The sequence below is a fragment of the Eulemur rufifrons genome, chromosome 1, assembly GCF_041146395.1.
Source record: "Eulemur rufifrons isolate Redbay chromosome 1, OSU_ERuf_1, whole genome shotgun sequence".
Classification (NCBI taxonomy): domain Eukaryota; kingdom Metazoa; phylum Chordata; class Mammalia; order Primates; family Lemuridae; genus Eulemur; species Eulemur rufifrons.
Genome location: NC_090983.1, coordinates 52,255,074 through 52,281,176, shown reverse-complemented (window position 1 = coordinate 52,281,176; position 26,103 = coordinate 52,255,074). Strand labels below are relative to the sequence as shown.

Below are 26,103 nucleotides of genomic sequence, written 5' to 3'. Positions count from 1 at the left end.
TATTAAAATCAGAAACAAGAATTATTAAAGGAAAAAATGGCTCCTCTTTGGGACATTTGGAACAGTAATTAACAGCCCTATACACTGGGCTGGAGAGGCCACCATAATACTAGAATATAATATGTATTGTAATCATGAACATATAGCATTTTTTTTTTTTTTTTTTTTTTTGAGACAGAGTCTCACTCTGTTGCCTGGACCAGAGTGCCACGGTGTCAGCCTAGCTCACAGCAACCTCAAACTCCTGGGCTCAAGCGATCCTTCTGCCTCAGCCTCCCGAGTAGCTGGGACTACAAGCATGAGCCACCATGCCCGGCTAATTTTTTCTATATATATTTTTAGCTGTCCAAATCATTTCCTTCTATTTTTAGTAGAGACGAGGTCTCGCTCTTGCTCAGGCTGGTCTCGAACTCCTGACCTCGAGCCATCCTCCCGGCTCAGCCTCCCAGAGTGCTAGGATTACAGGTGTGAGCCACCGCGCCCGGCTGAACACACAGCATTTTAGGAAACAGGAATATCAATAGTAATTTTTAAAAAAAAGATCTCAAAAGACTCTTTAGAACTCTCAGTTTTGCTACTTGAAAAAGAATATAAGGTTTATATCCATTTCTGAAGAATACTGCATTTATCAACAATATCAAAGAAGTTATTGTTTATAAAATTTACAGAACTTTACCTGTTAAAATTTTCTACAACATAAACACTCAGGTTATACAGGTAACCTGAGTATTTTTGTATCAATACTTGTATACTGAAATACCTTTTCCTAAGGCTTTTCATACACTTTTAGAATAACATGACCACCATAATTTTTTCAAATTACATAAAGTCACACAAATTACACTGTATTTGTCTTTTTTTAAGAGATGAAGTCTCACTATGTTGCCCAGACTGTACTTGAACTTCTGGGCTCAAGGGACCTTCCACCTCAGCCTCCCAAGTAGCTGGGACTACAGACAGGCGTGTGCCACCATGACTATCTGTACTATCTTTATAAAAATGACAGAGTGCTAAATGATGAAAACACACATACCGGAGTTTCCGTAGTAGATGTGGCTGGCTGTTGAGATGACTGTGGTCGAGATTCCTCTGACTGAGTCCTAACCAATCCACTACCATGACCTTTGACACTATCACCATTGGTAACTGGAGGATGTTGCTGGGTCAAAGCAGCTTTTAATCTCTGAAATGTAAACACCATTAAAAAAAAAAAAATCACCTGCTTTACACCTGAATTCAACTCTCAATATACTCTTCAGTTAAGCAAAAAAGATATATGTTAAAAAACACAAACACATTTGGCTTTAAAACTAGTTTTCATTTATTATATTTCATCGTATTCCTAAGATCATTATAAATAAATACAAATAAGACAAACAATTTGACCTTTGGAAAACATCTCTGAGTCTTTTTGCCTAGTACAGCACTACTAGAAGATTCTATACTTTGCTGTTCCTAATCAATTTTAAGAAAAGAGTAAAAAAATAAATACTTTTAATTGAAAACCATTGATCTGTTTTCTGATCTCAAGAGTGTTGTCTTTTCCAGAGCATCGTATAAATGAAAACACAGCCTTTTGAACCTGGCTTCTTCTCCTTAGCATAATGCACTTAAGAGTCATCCATGTTGTTTTGATATCAGTAGTTTTTCAATGAGTTTTTAATTAGATAATATCCCCACTTTACAGATTAAGAAACCAGAGATCCTTTGCTCGAGGCCACACAGCCATTAAGCTAGTTCAAATCCTCTATTTGAACACAGATCTCATTAATTTCAAAGTGCACAATTTTTCCCTGGCACCATGCTGCATACATTATACTTGATGCTACCAGGAAACACTAGGAAAGATCAAGAAAGATAATCAGAGACTATATGGCTTAATGATTCAAAACCAATCACTAAAGATTGAGAACACCAGGCCTGATATTGTAACTGGCAAGCCATGTCACCCAGGATCTGGCATGTTTTCTCCCTCTTTTCTGACAGATTACTTCTTTGTGAACTTATAAAAAGCACCACATATGTAAAGTCCTAGTGTCTTCACTGACTAGTTCATGTAACGTATTATAAAGTCCTATACAGCTGAAAAGACATTTTAGGGTCAGAACTTAGCTTTACCTCAAACTATCTGTGACTCTGAACAAATCATTAATCTTTGAGAGTCTCAGTTTCCTTATCTGTAAAACTTGGAATAATGAAAACTAACCTGGGAATAATGGTAAATTCCTTGCAGGGTTGAGTTAAAAATCAAATATAACATGCAAAAATCTATCTGACTCATAAAAGTTTCTCATACGTCAGCTTCCTTATTTCTTCGAGAATAGCTATTAAGGCCTCTATTTTCTTAGCATATGGGTGAGGGAACATCAAACAATCTGGAAAGTTCCTACATTTTTGAATTTTCAAAATGTACTTAGAGGTCATCGTAAGCATTGGTTTGGCCCTAGACACATTTTATATGTAAAATATGTTCCAGATTATATTATACACCGAGTCTTTCAGAATCCATATAAGATTCCTAGTTCCTTCCTTTTTTAACAATCAGAAACTACTATATTCGTAGCTAAGACACAGGAAATTAGGACACTAATAACTGATGGGACAATATGAAAGTGAATGGATTAAAACCAAAATTAGATGAGTCACCAAAGCAGTAGCTGACTGGAATCAGATAGGAACACTTAAAGAAAATGATCAATAAAAATTGAAAGTACAAAGACAAGAGTTGAAAAGTGTGAGTCATATATATAAACAGAACAAAGGAAGAGAGTCTGAGGAGGCGGTCAGTCTGCATACTTCTATCTTTTATAAACAGAATATTAGATATCAAAATACAATGAATAGTACCCAGTCTATAGCACTATGTTGAGGCTTTCATTTTTGGATATAAAATGAATATAAATGTAACTAGAGGTTGCAATGTGAGGCTTGGTAAATTATGTGTTGGTAAAACACTTTTAAGTCCTTAGGTAGAAAACATCATAGAACTGAAGAGCATTTAAAGTTTTATAGTGAAGAGCTTAACTCTTAGAATTAATGAAATACAGTAACTGCACATAGGGGAGCCTGAAGTACATAAACATCACTCTCTTGAATAATCTTTAGTAGGGCAAGTTACTACCTTACAGAGCACTTAAAAGCAGCATCAGTATTCATTCATTACCCTCCCTTGACTGCCCTAGGGTATACAGTACTCATCCAGTGAAGAAGCTCTAATGTTTGCTTCATGCTGTTACATTGATTACAATGGGTCTGACTTGGAAAGTGTGCCACTGGGTGTAAAATGCAAGAAAAAGGTTTTAAGGGTTAATTAACACTGCTCTGAACTGCCCATTAATTTTTTTAAAACTACAACAAAAATGCATGTATGCTTAAAAAAATTAGAATGAATTAGGTGAAAAAAGCAGTTATTACACATCATTCACATACATTTTACAACTAATATAAGGATACCCACATTCCACTCATGTATTTGTTAGAAGCATTGTAAAAAGGCCAAAAATTTTAGTTTAAAAAATTAATGAAAACACATATAAATATAATGGACATTTATTTTACAGAATTTTGGAGCTAGCAGAGATTAGGGAAGTCCATTAGTCTGATCGTCATTTTACAGATAAACAAATTCCCAAAGAGTGAAGTTACTTCCCAGAATCATAGTTAGCTGAGATAAAACCAGAATTTCTGCCCGTTGACTCCCAGTTCACTGATGATATTTTAAACAAAAGTTTTGCCAAACTAGAGCTCTGGTCTAATATTAAGTATTCTAAGTAATCAAGTTGAACATCAGACATTGGTCAGTCCATTACTAAGATCAAAATTTCTCCTAGTAAGGAAATTTAGTATACATAAATAAAGATTGGGTACTCTGAGAAATAAAGATGAAGCACTCAGAAATTAAATAAGATTTAAGAAGTCTATATTCAACATGTACAATAAAACATAGGCTTAATTGTAATTTAACATAAAGGTATATACATTGTTTACAAAACAAAAATACCTTATATTTCTGAGAAGCAGACTAGTATCTTAATGTTTAAGTTTTAGCAATTTTAGTTCAACTACTGTATTGAAAACTTTTTTTTCCTAGAGAGATATATGGATTGTGTCAATTAATTAAAGGGTGAAGAGTTTTGTTGTGCTGACCAATACGGCACACATTCACTTTAAGAGGTGTTCTGCTAAAAATAATTTGTTATTCAGGTTCTATGTTGCACCCTTGAAAATAAATTTTATCACATCTGTCAGAACTTGGTAGGAACAAACTACTCCATCATAGTTCAAAGAAAAAAGATAATGTTCTCTAGAAACAATTTATGAAAAAGTCAGATCCATATTTCATATGTGCCACAAAAGCTCATCAGAGTAATAACCCTCCTTCTCTTGGGTGTTATCCTACCATCTGCTGCTCTATTACTTATCTTTATTTTGCAACTAATTAACAGCATAATCTTCTAAATTCAGCAAGTTAATTATCATTATTGTGGTCTTTGCAGCATCATCAGTCCTCATGAAGTCTTGTCTCCCCACCCCAGAGAACATATGAAAATGAAGTAGGTTGGGAGAGGGTCTGTTTCTTCGGAGTGGGCTCATTAGGTATTTGCTGATTAGCTTGGCATGCAGAGGCAGGTCAGAAGAATTCTGCTGAACATGAGGTTCCATGCAGGGCCCAACCAAGTTAATGTAGGTTTCTGAACATTTGCCAAGATGCCCTCTGTCAGCTCTCAGTAGAAACCCCCTGCAGAAAACCTACTGGCTACCCACTGTGTACAGAAGATATTTCTCAGTTTGTCACACAAGTCTTAAAGGAATGATTCTGGAGATATTACTCAAATACTTTACTAAATCTTAAACAAAATTCCTAGATGATTAACATTTTCTTATTCAGAAGAGTTACTTTTTGATTACAAATATTATACATAAGAAAATTGTTTTATTATAAGAGTAATACAGAAAACAGGTATCTATGGTTTATCTGCTTAATGACAAACAAAACCCCTAAACTTGACTTTGGTGAGATCTAGTGTAATTCTTTAAAAAAAAAGATCCTGGGATTTTTCAATAGTGTTAAAAAGTACTAGATAATCGTGTGTTTGTGGGTTCCCATCCCCATTTCTTTGCCACGCTCTTACTTTTCCAAAGACTTAAAGTTCTTAAAAACATCTTTTAAAAAATGCTTACTCTGAAGAATTTTTTTTTTAGCAGAAAAAAAAGATCTTATTTCAGTATTTATAGTAGACACAAACAATGCATACATAATAATTTCCTGTAAGCACCGGGCATCTGAAATTCAGAGAATTACAAAAGTATCCCTGTCTATCTTAGGACACAGAGTAAGTTTCTCTTTAGCTGTAGTGTGTTACTCACTCTTACAGGTTCCAATCCCACCATTTCACTTACTTACTTCACTCTTTTTATCTATTTCTCTCAATTTTTTTATGAGACAGGGCCTTGCTCTATTGCCCAGGCTAGAGTGCAGTGGTGTCATCATAGCTCACTGTAACCATGAACTCTTGGGCTCAAGGGATCCTTCTGCCTCAGCCTCCCAAATAGCTGGGACTACAGGCACATGCAACCATGTCTGGCTAATTTTTCTATATTCTGTAGAGAAGAGGTCTTGTTCTTGCTCAGGCTGATCTCAAACTCCTAGCCTCAAGTGATCCTCCCACCTTGGACTCCCAAAGTGCTAGGATTACAGGTGGGCACCACCACACCTGGCTAATTTTTTTTTTTTTAATTTTTTAAGTGACGAGGCTCTTACATTATTTTTTAACCAGTGGTCCTTTTAACAGAATCACCACTTCTCTGCTGCTACACTATACAGCATGTCATTAACAGATTGTGACCACAAAGGTCAAATAAGTCCTTGGGAGAGATGCAGAACCCAAAAAGGATGAGCTGAAAACAACATAGTAAGATCCAACTAAAGTAGTGAAAGAAAAAATTACAAGTTTTAGTAAGGGACTGCAGACAGATAAACAGGCAAAAGATTTACTTAACATGTAATGGGAATCTAGGGGATGTGAGCTGGGAGCCACCCATTTGGAGATCTATCTATGATATAGGAAAAAATCAAGTTCTGTGATCATTTATTTGGTCATTAAGAAACCTCTCTGCAGATAGGGATATAAACCTATCTTCACCTTTCCTCACTTAGGATGATAGAATTGTTTATTTATTTATTTTTAGAATTGTTTATTTTTAAGTTTTTTCAGTCCCCTGAAGCTTAATAAAGTAAATCAGTGACATTGACATTTTAATTTCAAACTGAGAAATAAACTGTACCTATTTGGTATTTCACGTTCTAAAAGCGTCTAAAATAATTTGCCACACTGAGTAAGATTACCCTTGGACTTCAATTTAAAATGTTTAATTAAGAGATTGATTTAGGCTGATTATTTTAGTTGTAAGTGCTAAGATAATCTTAAGTAAGCTTCTAAGTAATACAGGAATATTTAAGAAAACCAAGTCTCACTGTATCTTTAAGTTTAATTAAATTTAAAAGTTACTAAAGTATGTGTGGAAGTCTGTTAAATGACTGAGGTAATTATAGAGAAACCAAGATATATTAAGTGCATAAATGCAACTTAGCGTGTTTAAGATTAATTATATTTTAAGCCCTTTAAAAGCAATCATGACATAACTGTATTTGTAAACTTCCTTGAGAACTTAGGGAAGAACTAGTATTATTTTAAAAAAGTATTCTCTGAATAATCGTTTTGTGCACAAAAGTCACCATAGAAGGCATCAAAAACAAACAAAACAACATCCCAAACCAAACATCTCATTGATATATAATCCTCACTGCTGTACATGTTGAAAAAAATCAATAATGGCCTTCTTGGATGAAGAAGGCTCTTTTTTGATTCTCCTGATGGTCACTGAAAAGATTTGGAAGAAAAACCTCAAAATTTAAGATCATGCCTGTTGGAGTTCTTAGTACCCGTGAAATGTCTGCCAGATAATAATCAATAGAAATAGCTGTTAAATATATGAACATGAATTAACAAACTATAAAAACCAAACTATTTCCAAGATATTCTCTAAGGCTGGTGGGTTCATTTCGTACATATAATAATTATGGCCGATGATGATAATGATACACAAAGTACTCAAAATTCCTAAATCAAACAGATACTAATAATGTTCACTCTATGTTACTTACTAAAACAGGAAAAATAAACAAAGAATATTTGATAAAAACATAAAAACAATAATGAAGTATGAAATAAAGTAATTTCTACACAACAAAAAAATTCGACTAATCACAATTCCCTTAGTACTCCAGACAATTGATATTTTCAGTTACCAGTTCATGTTACTTGACTAGTATAGCAGTATCTATTGTTTTCACAAACTAGCCAAAATGAATAGCTGTTATTAAAAAATGGAAATACAGGACAATCAAATATACCAAAGATGGTATGTTCCCAAACCACAATATAATTAAAATAGAAATCAGTTAGCAAAAGGTAAATAGAAAACCCCCAAATATCTGGAAACCATACAATGCACTTCTAAATAATCTACAGGTCAAAGAAGAAAACACAAGGGAAATTAGAAAATTAATGATAATGAAAATATAACATATCAAAATTTGTACACAGAGGGAAATTTATAGCTTTAAATGCCTATATTAGAAAAGAAAAAAAGATATAAATCAATAAAAGCCTCTACCTTAAGAAGCTAAAAAAGATATGCAAACTAAACTTACATAGGAGAAAAGAAATATTAAAGACAAAACTAATAACCAATGATAGTACAATCATATTGTTAAGAAAAATAAAGGCAAACTACAAAGAGTAATTTTCAAAAGATATATATATCTCTAACAAAAAACTTGTATCCAGTATATATAAAGAATTCCTATAATGTAATAATGAAAGGAACACAATGCAACTTTTAAAATGGGCAAAAGACTTCATAATAAAAGTCTGGACAAAAAGGAAACGCAAATTAAAACCATGAGACACTGCTATACAACCCCAGAATATCTACAATTATAAGGACAGTGAAAACCAAATGTTGGGAAGAATGTGGGAACAACTGGAATTCCCAAATACTACTGGCAGAAATGTAAACTCTTGGGAAAAAGTTGCACAATTTCTTATATAAAGTTAAATGTATACCTATCCTCTGACTCAGCAATTGTATTCTTAGGTATTTATTTAAGAAAATGAAAATATATGTCCATGAAAGAGTTACATAAGAATGTGCACAGTAGCTTTATTCATAATAGCTACACACAGGAAACCATTCAAGTGTTTTATCAACAGGAGAATGGATGAAGATTGTGGTATGTTCACACAATGGCATACCACTGAGCAATAAAAAAGAAGTGAAGTATGATACATTTAATAACATGTATAAATCTCAGAGACATATGTTGAGCTAAACACATGAGTATATAGTGATTCCATTTATATGAAACTCTAGAATTAATCTATGGTGACAAACATCAGAACACATGGAGGAGAGGACTGATTGCGAAGGGAAATAGACGAACTTTCTGGGTAGATGTTAATGTTCTATATCATAACAGTCGTATGGGTTACACAAATGTTTTATCAAAGCTGTATAGTTAAAATTGGTTCATTTCAAGGCATGTAAATTTCACATTAAGAAAGACTTATAAAAAATAACTGAATAGGGACAGAGAGAAGACTGAGGTATAGATAAACAAGAATGGTAGTATACTGCTAATAAATGAAGTTGGGTGATGAGTACATGGGTATTCATTATACTATCCTGTTTACTTTGTGTATGTCTGAAATTTTTCATAATGAAAAGCTAAAAAGACAAAAAGGAAGCATTGAAATTATTTTAATTTCTAATGTCGTTATCAAAAATAGGACAACCTTATTTATTATCCCAATTAAAATAGGAAATCACCTAAATATGACTACATTAGGAAAATTCTTATAAGAACTTTAATTGGATTATTAAATTTAAGTGGAGCAATCTGTGACTTCCCATGCTACTTTTGGATCTTCAACCAATGACTGTTTTTCATATATAAATTTATAAAAGTTATAGTTTTGGTATTTTTTTTAATATATAAGCATACAAAACATTTTTATTCTTTTAAATTTAATTTCCTGGTGACCTAAAAGAAAAAGTTATTTAGGTTAGTGTTAAGTTTAATAGTTTCTAGAAATATGGTTTACTCTTTCTTGCAGATAAAAATATTACTTTAAATTGAATTTGTTCCTTTTGAATTAATTTGTAGCAAAAAGTCCACTGAATATGTAAAAATATTTTTAGATGCAGTGTGTAACAACAGGATCTTTTTAACTCCTATGTCTATTTACTTTTCACTGTATGGAAAATTAAACTGATTTTTTTTCATTATTACAGTAAATAGAAGTGTAAAAAACATCTCCGGTGAAGCTCTTCTACTATCAAATGAAGAAGATTCATCTTAGCATTTCCAAAACTCTGACCTGGACATGCTATGATGTGAAAAATTTCTCACTCAGGTTTTTAGGTTCTTCTTTCACCACTACCAATAACGAGCTAGTTTTTATATCCCTCAATCAATTGTTCATTCAGATGGTGTATAAGTTTTATTGTTAAAAAAAAGATATGTGCAAATTTCAGATTATTTTACACTAATAGAAAAGAGCAGTAAAAAAATTTTAAGCCTTGTAATATACGTTTTTAATGTGTAAAATTTATATTGTTAGCATAGTGCCTAGCAAAGAACTGAAGCCAATAAAAGGTGTCTAATAACTACTTGTCTATTGTTTTCCTAAGGATACATTAATGAATTAATCTTATTAGCTGTATTACGATATAGAACATTAACATCTACTAACTGATGCTATTGTGTTAGCCTGTAAAAGAAAGATTTACACTGATTTTAAAAAATAAAAGAGAAGCTTGAGGTCAATTAGAAAGTTTATAGGATTTATGGCAAAGAGAGGCCCCAAGAATCAAAGCTTAATTCTTTTATTTTACAGATGAGGGAACAGAAACTCAGGAAAATTAATGTGGTTTGACTAAATGTAGGGAATAATAGTGTTAGGATAAAGGTTAAAATTAAAATATATGTCTCCTGATTTCTAAGATATAGCTCATCCCTTTAAACAACACTAATTTCTTAGCATCTGAAGCACAATGAAAAAATGGTTTCCATTTTATGTATCAAGTACAATGTTTGCTAACTTTCGGAATTCTTTTAAAATCACTCATTATATCAGCTTTGCCTTCCTATATGATTCCATCTAGTTTCAGATGTAATACTTCTATCCTCCACTAGGAGGAGAAAAGGTTTGTTTAAAAAGCCACAGGTAACAACCTGACAAACTACATGTGACAAGAACTAAGAATTTTACTCAAGCCACCCATTTAAGGTATCACTAACTAGTCACTACACTAATGAATGGAAGCTTTCCTTTCCCAAATTTTCTAGTTCATCTGTAGTGTAACACAGTCCACAATTTTATAAAATGTGATCTAAATTGTGCACGTGAAGTAAGCTTTAATGGAAAAACTACTTTAAAACAGGGTCAAGAAATGTACAGAATAAAATCATGCTTACCATTTTTGCTTCTGACTGTACTGGCTGAGGGGAGGAAGGACCTGGGATTCCTGGAACACTAGGCACCATGGTGACTGGTCGAACAAGCTATGCAAAAGATATTGAAAAATAATTACTAGAGAATATGCTTAAAATGCGATTTGTACTTTATTTGCACTATAGCCGTTATAAGATCTGTCACACTTCCATTTTGAATCTGAAAGGAAAAAAATGTCAAAACTTGTGACAACTAGGCATAAAAAATAATTTTAACAATGAATTTTTACTTTTCTAAAATGTACATATGCATTTTATAAAATATGTAAGTTCTTTGATATGTTAATATACTGCATAATAACAAAGAAGCTGATAACCACTAGTAATTTCTCTTTTTTTTAAAAAAAGAGACAGGGTCTCTCAGTGTTGCGCAGGATGGAATGCAGTGGCTATTCACAAGTGTGCTCCTAGTAGTGATCAACACAAGAATTTTGACCTGCTCTGTTTCTGATCTGGGCTACTAAACTCCTCCTTAGACAACCTGGTGGTCCCCTGCTCCCAGGAGGTCACCATATTAATGACAAACTTAGTGCGGACAGCTAATCAGTACAGTGCACTACAACCCAGAAATCCTGGACTCAAGTGATCCTCTGCCTTAGCCTCCCAAGTAACTGGGGCTACAGCTGCATGCCACCACACCCAGGAATTTCTCAAGTAATAATAATCTAAAACAAACTTCACCACTTGGGTTTGTGCCTTTGTTTTTTTAAACCTAACACTGAGTACACAGTAAGTATATAAATAGAGTATATCTCTTGTTTCATTTCAAGTTGCTGTCATGACAGGTATATTTAACAGGATAACCATATAATCTCAAATACAAGGCAAGAATGTTTCTCCCCTCAAAAATATCCTCAGAAAAGAGGAAGGAGACACCTTATATTTGAGTCCTTACAAAATCTCTCAATGATTTTGAACAAAGTTCTGTTTAAAGAAGCCACATTATCTTGAAATTACCTCAATGCTACTTTTAGATACTTAGAAAGATCACTTGGAGGAATTAGTTAATAAAAAAGAATATTTAACATTAATCTTTGTAATATTCCTAGGTGTATAATCCTACCAAAAGTGTTGGAATGTTACTGTAAGTAGGTTTTTAAAAATAATTGTTAAAAGCTATACAGTAAATAATTACATTGTACTTGATCAGCAACATGTTTCCATAAGGTTTAAAAAAAATCCTATCTTTTTATGATATAAATGAGTATTTAAGGCTAAGGGTAAGATTTCCAGGAAGAGAATACTAGAGAGATTTAAAAAGTGATATACTATAAATAATTTAGATGAAAATGAAAATATGTTCTGGAAAATTGTGCTACATGTCTCAAAAAGTGGTTCTCAGGATGAAAACTTGAACATTGAAGACACATTTGAAGAGTCTGAACAAAACTGTTTTATGAAATGTGAAAGTAGAAAAAAAAGCATTATTTCTAACTTAATTATTCCAATGTTTTTAAATGTTCACTACATTATTAAATATAAGTAGTGTATTTAACTATTTTGTCTATGTCTTTCAATATTTACATATTTAACATGTTTCTCAAACTTTTCCTTTGGATCTTCTCATTAGAAAAGTAGAAGACTATTGTTTTAGAACATTTAGATTTTAACATTATTGGGCCACCAAAGCAATTCTATAAACTCAACTTGACCATGAAAATTTAGAGTGTATTTTTATAAATAATTTCTATACTAACTGAAATACCATGGAGTTACCTGACAAATATTCTATAGCATAAATATCTTTTTAAAATTAGAACTCTGTGTTATTATTTGAATCCTACAAATCCAGCCAAATTGAAATGGGTTGAATAAGGAATACAGTTCTTGATATTAAAAAAATAAGGAAAACAAAGATTTTTGGGAGGAAGAAAATATGTTTTCTATCCAATTATGCTTGCCTTGGAGAGTATATGTTATGACCATAAATATCAGTGATTAAATACTACCCACTACTAATAAGCACTCTATTAAATTCAGTTTCATTAGCCAATCAAGCAGCCCCAACGGTATTTCCTGATTACTATATAAAGACCCATTTTGCTATAAAGATTTAAATAGTCTACATTTCTAACTTACTGGGACTGCAGCTGGAACATGCACATTAGAACTTGTAATTGATGCAGGAATAGCAACAGGCATGGTTTGTCCATTAGGAAGATGTAACAGAAGAGGAAATGGGCCTGGTACAGGGCTAATAAAAACAAAAGAAGGGAAATTAAAGAAAAGAGGTCCATACCAATCATCTCTTCAAAATACAGCAGTATTTTTTACTCCTATCATATCATTTAAAAATAAATTCTCTAACCATTGCAAAGTAAACTATAAAATTTAATTATTTTAAATTGCATCTTAAATGTAGTAGTATTAAAAAAAGGGGGAAAAATTAGTGATTTACTGAGGACAATCTCCAATTCATAAAATGAGAAAAATTCTCATCTGAAAGCTCTTGGGAGTTACTTGTAAGAAATGAAAGAAACATCATCTGGTAATGGAATAATTTTATATGTTTTATGTGAAATATGAAAATAAAAAATTACCTTAAATTTACATTCTATTTTGATTTGTTTTTAACTAAGTTTTAGATATTTATTATATAATATTTATATTAAAGAAAGACTACCCAAGTACTTTTTCCAAAAGTCAAAGCATGCAGATCTCACAAACATACTCCCCCAGGTTATAATTTGAATAAATGTCTTAGGAAAAATCATAACAAGAAAAACTTAATAATGCATCTATATTTCAATGATTGGCCTGAATCACTTACACAATTGGCCTGTTAGAGGATGGTGCCTGGGTGATTACAGTACTGGAGGTTGGTGAAGGTACTGCCTGTTGAATAATTACACTCGAGTCAGAACTTGTAAGCAGCACATTAGGAACCTGTAATGATGCTGGACGAACGATAGCTGATGTGGGCTGTGCAGTTTGTGCCAACGGTACTTCCTATTAAACAATGAAATGAAGAAAGGGTAGCATTTAAAAATGCCAATCAATTCATATACCTTTATGAACAGAATGTAACGAACTTCTAAAAGCATCTACAGGATAATACTTAACCCCAAAAGTAAATTAATATCTACAATTAACTAAAAGACAATTTTAGAAAGAGCAGTAAAGGTCCAAATGTAATGTTCAATTAATATTTTAATTTTTAAAAATGTGAGTGCTTTTTTATAAGTACAGCTTTTTTTCCCTATCAATCCAGAAATAAGTTAGGCTGGGCAACTTGGCTATGATTCTGTGAGAATTTTAGTAAAATATAAAAATAAAATCCATTCTCATGGAATCATAGAATTTAAAATCCATAGAATTTAAAATTTAAAATCTGCCTAGTTTTACTCTTTCATTATACTATATACAGAGAAGAAACAGGTCCAGGGAGACTATGTTATGGTTAACACAAATTCAATAACAGAAATGCTTAAAAATAGTTTAAAGCAATACAAATATTTGCTAATCTCAGGTAGCTACCCCTTCTATAACAGTAATTCCTCAATATCAAAAGGCCAAATAATATTGGTATCTTGAATGTAAAATAAATAATTACTGCAGTGAGAGCTTTCCAAATTAAAGGAAAACAGAATTTGTGAGTCAGCCAGGACCTTAAAGATGGTATTCCTCCAGTTTTACAGATTAGGAAACAAAGAGATTAAAGGGTCTTATCCAGAATTCCTTAACTAGTTAGCATAAAGATGGGGTCTACTGTGTTCTTTAAAGTTGGCTTGTATGCTGCCACTTGTTGTCAAAATCTTATTAAGCTACAAAGGAAGGATAAACTAGCACTACTATTGTGATTTCATTTATTCAACAAGTTGAGAATTTATAACATGCCCTCAAACACTAGTAGGAAGAGAGAGACAATAAACAAGTAAAACAAACAAGAAAAATTCAGAATATAGTAAGTGTTAAGTGCTATGGAATAACAAGTGCAAGGCTGGGCATGGTAGCTCACGCCTGTAATCCCAACACTTTAGGAGGCTGAAGAGGGAGAACTGCTTGAGCCCAGGAGTTTTCAGAGCAGCCTGGGCAACACAGGGAGACCTTATCATTACAAAAACTTAGCTGGGCATGGTGGCATGCACCTGCAGCCCTACCTACTTGGGAGGCTGAGGCAGGAGGATCATGTAAGCCAGGAGTTGGAGGCTATGACTGTGCCACTGCATTCCAGCCTGGGTGACAGAGTGAAACCTTGTTTCTTTAACCAAAAAAAAAAAGAAAAGTGTAATGTAATAAAGAGTGGAACATTAACTGAGGGTAAGGCAGAGTTGGCTACTTTAGATAGTGAGGGAAGGTGAAATTCTTTGCAAAGATGGCATTTGAACTGATACTAAAAGGGTAAGGAAGGAGCATTTCCTTCTAGGAAGCAATACCACATATAATGTCTTGAGGCAGGAAAAAGCTTGGCCTATTTGATGAACACAATGCAGTGTCATGAGGTGAGGATGAATGGATAGACAAGTCCAGATCAAAGAGGGCTTATGGTAAGGAGTGCGAATTATCTTCAATACAATGGCAAACCACTGAAGGATTTTAAGCACAGAAATGATATAACTTAACCTATTATAAAAAACTTATAGAACATAGAATGGAGATGAAAGCAGTAAGTTTAGTTAGAATGCAATTGTTAATAACCCAAGTAAAGTATACTAATGCTTTGGCCTAAATTGGTAACATTGAACACAGAAGAGGGCAAGATTCAGGAAATATTGCGGAAGTAGATCTGATAAAATTTGCTGTTGGTTTCAGTGTAAAGGAAAGAAGGAATTAAGGATGTTCCCTAAATTCTTGGCTTGAGCAACTAGATGGAGAAAATTTACTGAGATAGGAAAAACTGGGGAAAGAATCAAGGGTTCTGATTTAGATATACTGAGTTTAAGATGTATATTAGGTTGGGCATGCCTGTAATCTCAGCACTTTGGGAGACTGAGGTGGGAGGATCGCTTGAGCCCAGGAATTCAAGGCCAGCCTGGACAATACAGAAAGACCCCATCTCTACAAACAAACAAACAAAGCCAGACATGGTGGCACACGTCTGTACTCCTAGCTACTCAGGAGGCTGATGTAGGAGGATCACTTTGCTTGAGCCCAGGAGTTCAAGGTTACAGTGACCTATGATTGCACCACTGCACTCCAGCCTGGATAACAGAGTAAAACCCTGACTCAAAAAAAAAAAAAAAGAAAAAACAAAAAGAAAAAAATGTCTATTAGACATAGAAAAGGAAATACCAAGATGGAGTTGGACATGAATATGGCAATCAGGAGAGATACCTGCGTCAATATAAATTTGAGAGTCATCAGTATGTAGATGGTTTTTAAAGTTACGAGTCTGGATGAGATCACCTAGGAAGAAAATCAAGAAAGAAAAAGAGGCCTAGAAATGATTTTTTTTTTTTTTTTTTTTTTTTACAACTTGGCATGGCTATGCCCTGCCCAAGAGAAGGTAACAATTGAGGAATGCAGGAAGAAGAAATATTCCTAAAAGATGCTAAAGCAGCCATGAACAGTGAAAAACTGATAAGTATGAAAGGACTAGAATGTTTTTTAGGAAAAAGGTTTATATTAAAGATTTAACAACATTTCTAATAATTGTGATAATGTGGAAACAACCTTTATGTCCAAAAAGAGCAGGATAATTAAATACATTAAGATAATGATTAAATAATTACAACCATTAAAAATCATGATTTGGCAAAATCTCTAATGACATGCGAAAATGTTAATTATTGCTATCTAAAGCATAATGTAAAAGTAAGCTAGGATCTTTCTTTGCATCCATCTATCCTTCTATGTAACTATTCACACATATTTGTATGTAGATATCTAGAAAAAAGTTTCAAAATACTAGCGATTCTTAGAACTCAATACAGGCTAATAGGTGATTTTGATTTTTTTCTTTGCATTTTTTCTGTATTTTTACAGAAGAATAATGAGAATAGACTTTTAAAATCTGGAAAAGAGGCCGGGCGCGGTGGCTCACGCCTGTAATCCTAGCACTCTGGGAGGCTGAGGTGGGCGGATCGGTTGAGCTCAGGAGTTCGAGACTAGCCTGAGCAAGAGCGAGACCCCATCTCTACTAAAAATAGAAAGAAATTATATGGACAGCTAAAAATATATATAGAAAAAATTAGCCGGGCATGGTTACATGCCTGTAGTCCCAGCTACTCGGGAGGCTGAGACAGGAGGATCGCTTAAGCCCAGGAGTTTGAGGTTGCTGTGAGCTAGGCTGATGGCACGGCACTCACTCTAGCCCAGGCAACAAAGCAAAACTCTGTCTCAAAAAAAAAAAAAAAAAAAAAAAAAAAAAAAAAAAATCTGGAAAAGAAAATGAAAAAAACAAAAAATGAACCTAAGATCAAAACATGTATTACTAGGTAAAAAGTTACTTTTTCTGTATTTCCTTATTTCTAGCTTCTCTGCCATGGCAGGAGTCCATTAATAAGTTATTATGGTTTTAGAATAACATAATCTAAAAGAGAACATTGCCATTGCCTCTTTGTATGTCCCACTGCCTCTTCATTGTGTCTCACATGGTGCTCCCAAATAAATGTGTTCACTTTATGTGCTTATAAACAAAAACATTACTCAACAAACCACTATAGCCCAGGTGGTCTCAGATTATCATGGTATTCAAGACAGAATCATCATCTTTTTTTTTTTTTTTTTTTAAAGAGACAGGGTCTCGCCATGTTGCCCAGGCTGCACTCAAACTACTGGGCTCAAGTGAACCTCCTACTTCAGCTTCCTGAGTAGCTGGGACTATAAGTACCCGCCACTGTACCTGGTAGTATCATCATCTTAATTGCTGCTACCAAAGATCCATTGCTAAGAATGACTAACTAGTCCTATAACCCTTTAAAAATCTAAATAATCATTTATAGTATAGATTCTTATGCCTTCACTGTATAAAAGTAGCTAAATATAAAATACCAAAACCTAGAAAAATTAAATTTGTAAGTTTACATATCCTTCTTTAAATAACAGTTTTATCTAAAATGACTGCTATTCTCCCCTATGTATTTTTCTGTGTATAGTGAAAAGATAATTATCTATAAAGGTACAGTCTTCTGTACCTGAAATATCTGAGCAACAGAAAAACTTACAATAGCAAAACTAGAAAAACTATTGCAAGCTGACACTGAATTATGTAAAATTTAATACATTAACATTTTATGGAGATTAAATATTAAACTTTATTTGGGTACTACATTTTCTCCTCAGTTTATATTTCTACCATGAATACAAATTTCTAACCTTTTCATCACTGGTAGTAGACTCTGGGTGAGGTAAAGGACTATCCTGGTGAGTTGTTTCAACAATAGAAGGCTCCTCAATTTTGCTTCTTATGATGGGCGTTGCAAGAGGGGATAAATCTAGAGGCATCTAAAATGCAAACAATAAAGAAAAAGTTACAAGCTCAAAATAGTCAATCAGCATGTCTAAATTAAGAAAGCAGGAAGCATGAACTATCATTACTTTTCTGTCAGAGGTACTCTTTGAATTCATGGTTAACAACATACTTTTTTAATGTCGTCTTCTGAAGCTTTCTTGAATTCATTCTCAAATGGACTTGCCAACTCATTAAACAAACCCACTTCTTCACAGTTTTTCAAGAATCTTGTTGGTGTTGGGGTCTGATCTGAAATAAATATCAAGTAATCACATAGATTTTAAATATGATGTTAAGACTGTAAAATACAGTTACTAAGTTAAAAAATTAGCAGGACTGGTTCAATCAGCTGTTAATTCTCTCTTTGGAAAGACCTCTTCCTTTAAAGCAAACAAAATTTGGTTAAGTTTTTGTTGCATTTCAAGATTATCTCCTCCAACTTTATGAACCATAAAAATATGAAAGAAGTCCTTTTTGCTCCTTAGTCCACTCCTTCTGAGTAGAATGGCATAAACATCATCTACTCAAGAGATAAACTATTACCATTATTTAACATAGTATTAAGAATGTTTTAAAATTTATATTATAATAAAAACTACAATTGTTTAAATACATGCAATTTAGGAAAAAAACTAGGATAAGAGCATGTATATTTGCTTTAACTTGGCCCTTCTATTAGTTGCTCATAATCTATTATGAAAGTAAACTTAAGACAAAACAGAATCTTTAGCAGGTAGATCAAAATACTATAAGGAAGAAAAAGTTAAAATAAGAGCCCTAAAAACAAACCATAACAAAACAAAACCCTCCTTAGTACTAGCTACTAAAACTAATTTTCTATTTTAATGCATTTTGCAAGCTTAGTACAAGGGGTATGAGTCACATGTTTACAGAATGTTCTAGCTCAATTTCTAGGCAGTGGAGAAACAGCCAAGTCTATTCTCTTACAACATGAAATACTGACTATGTACTCATGCTATATACATTAAAATATGTACTGAGAGTACATGTTCTGGCTACAACAAATGCCAGGTAAGGCCCAGGCTGAATGAAAAAGAGCAAATTTATAAATTTTGCCCATTTAGTCTTATTAATTTCAAGGATACTTATTTATATTTATTAGAGTTGGTAGCACATTCAAACTCTATTCACACTTTATATACTGTAGAGCACCAATCTTACAGGTTACATGAGAGATCTAGCCTAAATTAAATTAAAAGTATTAAGGATGACTTCTGGTTTAAGATTACATAGTCATAAAATCTTCTTTGAAATTAAAATTCACATATTTGTTAATTATTGTTTTCCCACAATGGGCATTACTCATTATTTTATCTTTGCCCCCCCCATGCAAATCCAGAGTAACAATATTTTTACTATATATAAATATATTTAACACTAAAATAACCCAATGTCGTACACACTAAACAAAATACAGGCCTGTCTAAGGCACTATTAGTAATATTAGAATTATTGAAGGGACTCTATTGTGTCATAATTTTATCTATTAGTTAGTGTTTAACCTACCCTTTACTCCTATCCCCCAAAAGACCTCCAAAATCATATTATGGTAAAGGCCTAGTGTACATGTATCAGCTTAAGTCCATGATGACTGAATTAATAAGTCAAACACAAATTTGACTCTTCTGTTCACACCCAAAGGGTTTGTCTATCTAAGCTCATTAGAAGGCTCTTATGTTAAAGGCAGGGAAACGTCTTTAAAAAATAAAATGCATAAAAGCATAAATCACTTTTATAATGATTACTGGAACTATCGGACTTGAGAAAAGTCAACACAGGCATAATCATTTAACATGCAGACTGCATACAGATTATCAAATATATACCACACACATCATGCATTATATTTATACCGTAATGCTGTATTTTTTTATCTCAAAATATGTTAGTTCAAAAATGGGGCTGGGCGTGGTGGCTCACGCCTGTAATCCCAGCACTTTGGGAGGCTGAGGCAGGAGGATGACTTGAGCCCAGGAGTCTGAGACCAGCCTGGGCAATAAAGTGAGACTTCCTCTCTATAAAAAAATGAAAAAATTAGCTGGGTGTAGTGGTATGCGCCTGTAGTCCCAGCTACTTGGGAGGGTGAGGGAGAAGGATCACTTGAGCCCAGGAGTTTGAGGCTGCAGTAAGCTATGACTGGGCCACAGCACTCCAACCTAGGTGACAGAGAGCAAGACTGTCTCGTTTAAAAAAAAAAAAAAAAAGGATGAGCACTGTGTTTGTGTCCTGTTTTTCTACTGTATTAAATGTAATCAGATAGAAAGGTAATTTCTAGAAACCAACTTCAAAACATTTTTGAGTTAAGAAAAGAGAGAGAGAGATTGGCTAAGGCAGTGAGTTTCAGAGAAACAAAGACCTTCGTGCCTAGGAGAGTGAACTTTTCAGGTTATTATTGCTATATTGCTTGTTTGCTTTTTTTGGTTCCAGCCCTTAACATCTAATGTACAATATTTTAAAGAAAAGCATACTTCACTCTTTTCTGCCTCTTTTTACTTATGGAACTGAAGATATACTGAAAGTTCCTATACCTTTTTCCTACATAAATTGTTTTTGAATAAATTATCAACTTTTGCTACCTCCAATTTCTTCATTACAAAAATTTTGATACTGAAAATACGGGAAAAACCATCTAATATTTGCCTTATATTCTATCTAAAGCATTGCTATACTGAATAATAAAAGTGTTAACAGTATTTAGCTATAATTGCAGACTTACAAATAACGTAAGCTTTATAAGAGAAACGAAAAATCTAGAGTTAATCTGAATAGTTATGATATGAAAATGCATAAGTATAACACAAAAGGTCTGAAATTTATATAAAATTTTATATAAGACTGTTTTCTTATCACAATACTTATTCATAAAATATACAAATGTAGTGAAATTACACATAGTATATGTGTGTGTATATATACATAGATGTGTGTGTATATATATTTATATACCAAAAAAGGGCAGCTAATACAGCATGGAATGACAATAAACCAATGCATGCATTGGGATCCTCCTTTCACATATTGTGAAAAGTCATCATCTGCTTAATTTGACCCATTAGGTGATACTGTAGTTCATAGGTAAAATCAACAGTTCATAGGGTCAATACACAAAAAAAGCATTGACTGAATTTAGGCCCACTTTATTTTAAGTATTTTAGTAATACAAATGTTTAGTCTGAAAAGAAATATAAACAAAATTCTAATGAACAAGTCTGCTAATTGCTCTTTCTCCAACAGGAGGAGCTTGATCATTTTCTATCTTCATACAGCCTTGTAGACCAGGTATGCAAGACAGCTAAAAGAAACACTGACTAAATACCACGTTAGTTCAATTATCAGTTAAATGAAAACTTTGTAGATGGTATGAATGCTCCCAGAATTCTAATTAACTTCCACAAAATTGACATTGAAATCTGTGTTTGAAAACCACACAAAAAGTGAAATGAATGGCCAGAAGGAAACATGGAAATGTAATGGGTAAAATACATGTTGCCAACATTTACTGTAAATGAAGTCATTGGAATATCACCAGACTATATTATTTACAGAGAATACACAAAAGTTGTGCACATTCCAGGTGAAATATGTATATAAGCTATTAATAAAAGCATATACTAACCAGCCACAATGACACTGTCATTACGTGCTGGACCAAATTTCAGTGTCATCTCATGTTTATGTTTATGGACAGCCAAATGATCCTCGTTGGTAAAACGCTGTGGCAAAAAGTTTTAAAATATAGTTAAGATTTTCAATTTGATCAAATAAGTAAAATGATAAGGAAATTCATTTCCACAACATGTAAAACCTCCATTAACAGTGAAATAGTTTGTAAACTATAAAAGAATCTATTATTGTTAGTATAGATAAGCATACTAGATTTCAAACAATCATTGAGAAATCTATTACCCAAGAATAAGCAGTACTGATATATTACTAGGTCACATAACTCATTTGAGAGCATTTAAAAATAAAACCTGAGGCAAAAAACTTTATATAAATTTCATTTGGATACTAAAAATAGACCACTATATTTTGTTACATGATACTAGAAATTCTATGTTTACTCCATGATACAATTACTTTTTTTTTTTTTTTTTTACAATTACTTTTGAAGAAAGTACTGTATTTACCTAGACTTGAGGTTACTTACCACTTTTTAAATGAGACTTTTCTTATATAAATATTATTCCTGGACAAATTAAGAAATAAATAAGATTCTTTATGTTACCACATAAAAAAGAATGCCGTTGTTTTAATCCAATGAAGAAATAGCAACCAATACAATAATAAAACAGCTCATTTTTAAATAAAAATTTTAACAAAGTAGCCAAAATGATTTTATCAGTGTTTTTACAGAAAAAAATGAAGTAAAACTATTTTTCAGATAATTTTATTTTTAAAGCTATCCATATTTTTCTACACATAATCTGGGTAAGTCCTGCATGCCAAAGGTGACATTTATGATTGCAATATAATAAATGTATTGTATCTCCTGTGTCTGAACATCAACCTTTATGAAGATGCTCATCAAGCAACATTTATAACTGAAAAGAGGGAGCATTTATTTTTTTGTTATTTCAGAGCAATAATTTTAAAATGCCAAATTAATAGATCTCAATTCACTCTTTAGTCTACAACCTCACAAATGGGGATGTTCAAATACATATACTTGATCTTGGTTTCCCCAAACCATTAAAATGGATTCCTTCTCTTGTAGTTTCCTCCCCCCACCCAATTCATTACATCCTTCCATGCAACTAATATACGATAGTAGCTTTAGGGTGACGGCAAAACACTGTAAAATAAAGAAACTTTTTTCCATTATACTTTTTATTCTAATTTTTTTTAAAAGTATAACACTAGTACCTGTATCATCCTTAGCCCAGACCACTAGCTTCCTGCCTATAGAAACTAAAACCCTCTCATTTGTGTCCCAGTATGCTCTGCACAATGCCTTGGTTATAGCACAATATTGTACTGATATTATCAGAGCAGGCAGACCTCCTACTGTGGTCCCCCAAATTTAATAAATGCTAATTGAAAGAATAAGCACCTTACAACAAAAGAGCTGAATCTTAAAGATCACTCTGAGGGGGGAAAAACCCCCACCTCGAACCACAAACTGTTGATTAAGGTGAATTAAGCTTTCATTTAATTTGGCTATATTTTATCACTCAGTGTTTATATTACTTCACACACCAACAGAAAATTAACTATTGTTTTGGGACCTCTCTTCACAACCTGCTGGTATTCCCACTGAAATAGTGTTCAGATGCAACAGTACGTCCATCACTTGCCTTTTTCATTCATCCACTCTTCAGACATTTACTGAGTACCAATTACAGGTACTGGGACCACAATCTAGCTCTTTCCCACCCAGGGACTATCTTCCTATTACTTTATCATTGTAAGAATCCCTCCCAAATTTGGAGGAATAGGAAGTAGTGGTACTTTTGACAGACTGCTGAATAACAAAGCTCTTGGAGAATAAGCACATCTATGTAGTACGCTAATATTATTTTACTGTTTTTTATACTTTGTATTAGTTTTAAATGTATGTATGTCTTACAGCCCACACTAAAAACAACTTAAAGTAGGATTTCATTTTCACTTGGTAAGTGAGCTGCAAAAAAATTTTTTTTTTTTTTTTTTTACATAAAGCAAGATTCATTTTAAGTTCCAAAGAAACTCACAATGTGGCTTTTCCACTGAAGGCAGTCATTAAGCATTTGTGAATGAATGCATTTTGGCACAGGTCCCAGATTTTAAACTGAAAAGTCAGCAAAACTAATAATAGATAAGAACTTGGAAAGTTTTCCCCTAGGAATTTTATTCCACCAGTATCCTCTCTGTTTAGTTTGACCAGAAATATTCCAATCAAAGAACTACCTATAGAATAAATAACATTGTGTTATTATATACAAAATGTATGAAAATGGCACCAAGCTCCATCCTAAAGTGAAAAGGAGTGGCTAGAAGGAACCTAACAAGTATTTATGATCATATAAATATTAAAAGGGGGAGTGCAAGGACTATGCATTCATAAACTCACATAGGATGCACAGATCAAATTTACCTAGATGCTATTTATAAAGGGATTACTGATTGTATAATGGTATATCTATATACATAAATAGCAATACTTTCCAATGCAAAGGACAAAATATACTCAAATGGGCACACTTGATAACAGGCAAATTTGACCTTGGCTATCATCTGAGAAAATTTATTCATCTTTAACCAGAAACTTAAAAAAACGGTGTGAAAAGGCAATCTTGTAAAAAGGCAGTCACCAAAAAAGTTTTACGTATATGCAAGAAATGTATTCTTTTTCTCAACAAAATATTTATAAAGTAGCTACTACAAACCAAGATAAAATTTTTGCAGAGTCTATGTAAATTGCTTACCTAGCCAAATTAAAAGGTTTATTCTAAAAATAAGTTTTGTAGAAAAATTATATTATTAGCAATGCCAACATACTGAATTCATAAAATTTTTCTTCCAGGCAATTCAAAGCACAACCCCAATGCAAATGCTATAAATGTGTACAAAACCAAAAATATTTTGTTAAACAAGAATAAAACCTTGAGCATATAGCTCAATAAACAATGGGAAAAACAGTGAAAAAATATTTTTTGGATAGGTCCCCAGCAGGATAGGTAACCATCTCTCTTAAAAGGTTAAAAAGGAAGGGTAACCTGACAGATGGAGGAAGGTGAATCAGTTGTTTCTATAATAAATTAAGTTCTTATATATGGGAAATCTGTGATACTAAGGCTTGACCACTCTTACCAGAACCTACTTCCTAAGAAATCAGTCATTCTACATTTAATACATACACTCACATCCATGATATACTGATTATTCCAATTTAACATATTAAATCGGCACAAGTAAGTTTTCAAGTCACCATACCAATAGCTCTTTTTACTACTTCTTTCACTTGTTGAAGGACTCTATGCAACAGCAGGAAGTTCTGATTCATTCTCTCTCTCTCTCTCTCTCTCACACACACACACACAGACACAGTCTCTCTCTCACTCTCTCTCTCATATATACCTCCACTGAGACTTTAGACTAAATATAAAATGTATCTTTATCTCCTTTGTAAAACAGCTTATAACATAAACATTCTACCAAAGAAACAATTTTCAATGAGAGTGATGCCAAAGCAAAGATATTACTAATAATATAGAAGAGTACCATTGTTAAATGAATCTTTCACTGCATTATCTCACTTTTACTAAATTCAACAGAGCATTACTTTAACACAAATGAAAGTAACAGAAATCTTTCTGTGGAATTCCTAACAGTTATTTAGGCATATAAGAAAAGATTTAGTAGCCAGAGCCTATAGTTAAAACTTTTAGCATTGATTTCCATAGGTCTCTCTCTGAAGTGGTATTATCAACAAAATACATTTTAAATTGTAAAAAATCTATTTGAAAATTTAAATTTAACTAAGTCTATTAAATGAGTTAAAGCTAAAATTCAAATTCAGAATAATGTCACTGTTTACTGCTGACAAAAAATAATTTGTACTACCATCACCAAATTGGTGCTTCTAAAATCAATTCTAATTAGAAACTTCAATTTCTTAGGAAGTATTTCAATCTAAAAAAAGACTATACCATTTCTGCTCTCAGCAAGATTTAACAAATGGATGATGGTGACATTAAAAAGGTTATATTTTGGACAGTAACAATTACAAGGTGGTATTATAACACAGAGATTATTTTAAGTATTTTAGGGAACAAATATAGGCCCCCAAAATAATACTCAGAATGGAAGTATTCATGTTTGAAACAGCAACTATTAGCAGGAATTAAACTATGAATAAGAAAAAATTGATTTAGCTTTTAAAAACAACATGGCAAAACATATGAAGAACCTTAGAAATACGTATATATTTTAATCCAGTAATTCTAGTTCTAAAATGTATTTTAAGAAACTAATTAGAGATGGCTACAAAGGACTACATAGAAGGATATTAATCACAATGTTGCTTAATTTGAAATTAATTTAAAAGTTCACAATAGCAGAATAGGTAAATCAATTACAGGATATGCTCTAGCAATAGAATACTACACAGCAATTTAAAAGCATGTTC

The 26,103-nt window shown here is 32.8% G+C and overlaps 2 protein-coding genes across 3 annotated transcripts in view; one reads left to right on the top strand and one right to left on the bottom strand.

The window, feature by feature from the left end:
* The window catches only part of ATF2 (activating transcription factor 2), an 84,367-nt gene that overhangs the window by 20,040 nt on the left and 38,224 nt on the right, over nucleotides 1-26,103 (bottom strand). Inside the window, exons 5-11 of one of the 2 annotated variants that reach the window (XM_069470633.1) lie at nucleotides 21,610-21,706; nucleotides 18,103-18,221; nucleotides 17,837-17,965; nucleotides 13,350-13,528; nucleotides 12,659-12,773; nucleotides 10,544-10,630; nucleotides 1,034-1,183 (exon numbers count right to left, since the gene is read on the bottom strand). In XM_069470633.1, coding sequence (XP_069326734.1) covers nucleotides 1,034-1,183; nucleotides 10,544-10,630; nucleotides 12,659-12,773; nucleotides 13,350-13,528; nucleotides 17,837-17,965; nucleotides 18,103-18,221; nucleotides 21,610-21,706 — 876 coding nt within the window. The remainder of the gene's footprint in view (nucleotides 1-1,033; nucleotides 1,184-10,543; nucleotides 10,631-12,658; nucleotides 12,774-13,349; nucleotides 13,529-17,836; nucleotides 17,966-18,102; nucleotides 18,222-21,609; nucleotides 21,707-26,103) is intronic. The other variant, XM_069470639.1, reaches the window with a different exon arrangement.
* Nucleotides 15,706-16,599, top strand: NANOGNB (NANOG neighbor homeobox; the record flags this gene model as incomplete). Its single annotated transcript, XM_069465257.1, is given in 3 exon segments — nucleotides 15,706-15,820; nucleotides 16,021-16,025; nucleotides 16,546-16,599. Coding segments are annotated over 3 exon segments (174 nt in total), but the record flags the coding sequence as incomplete, so codon positions are not given.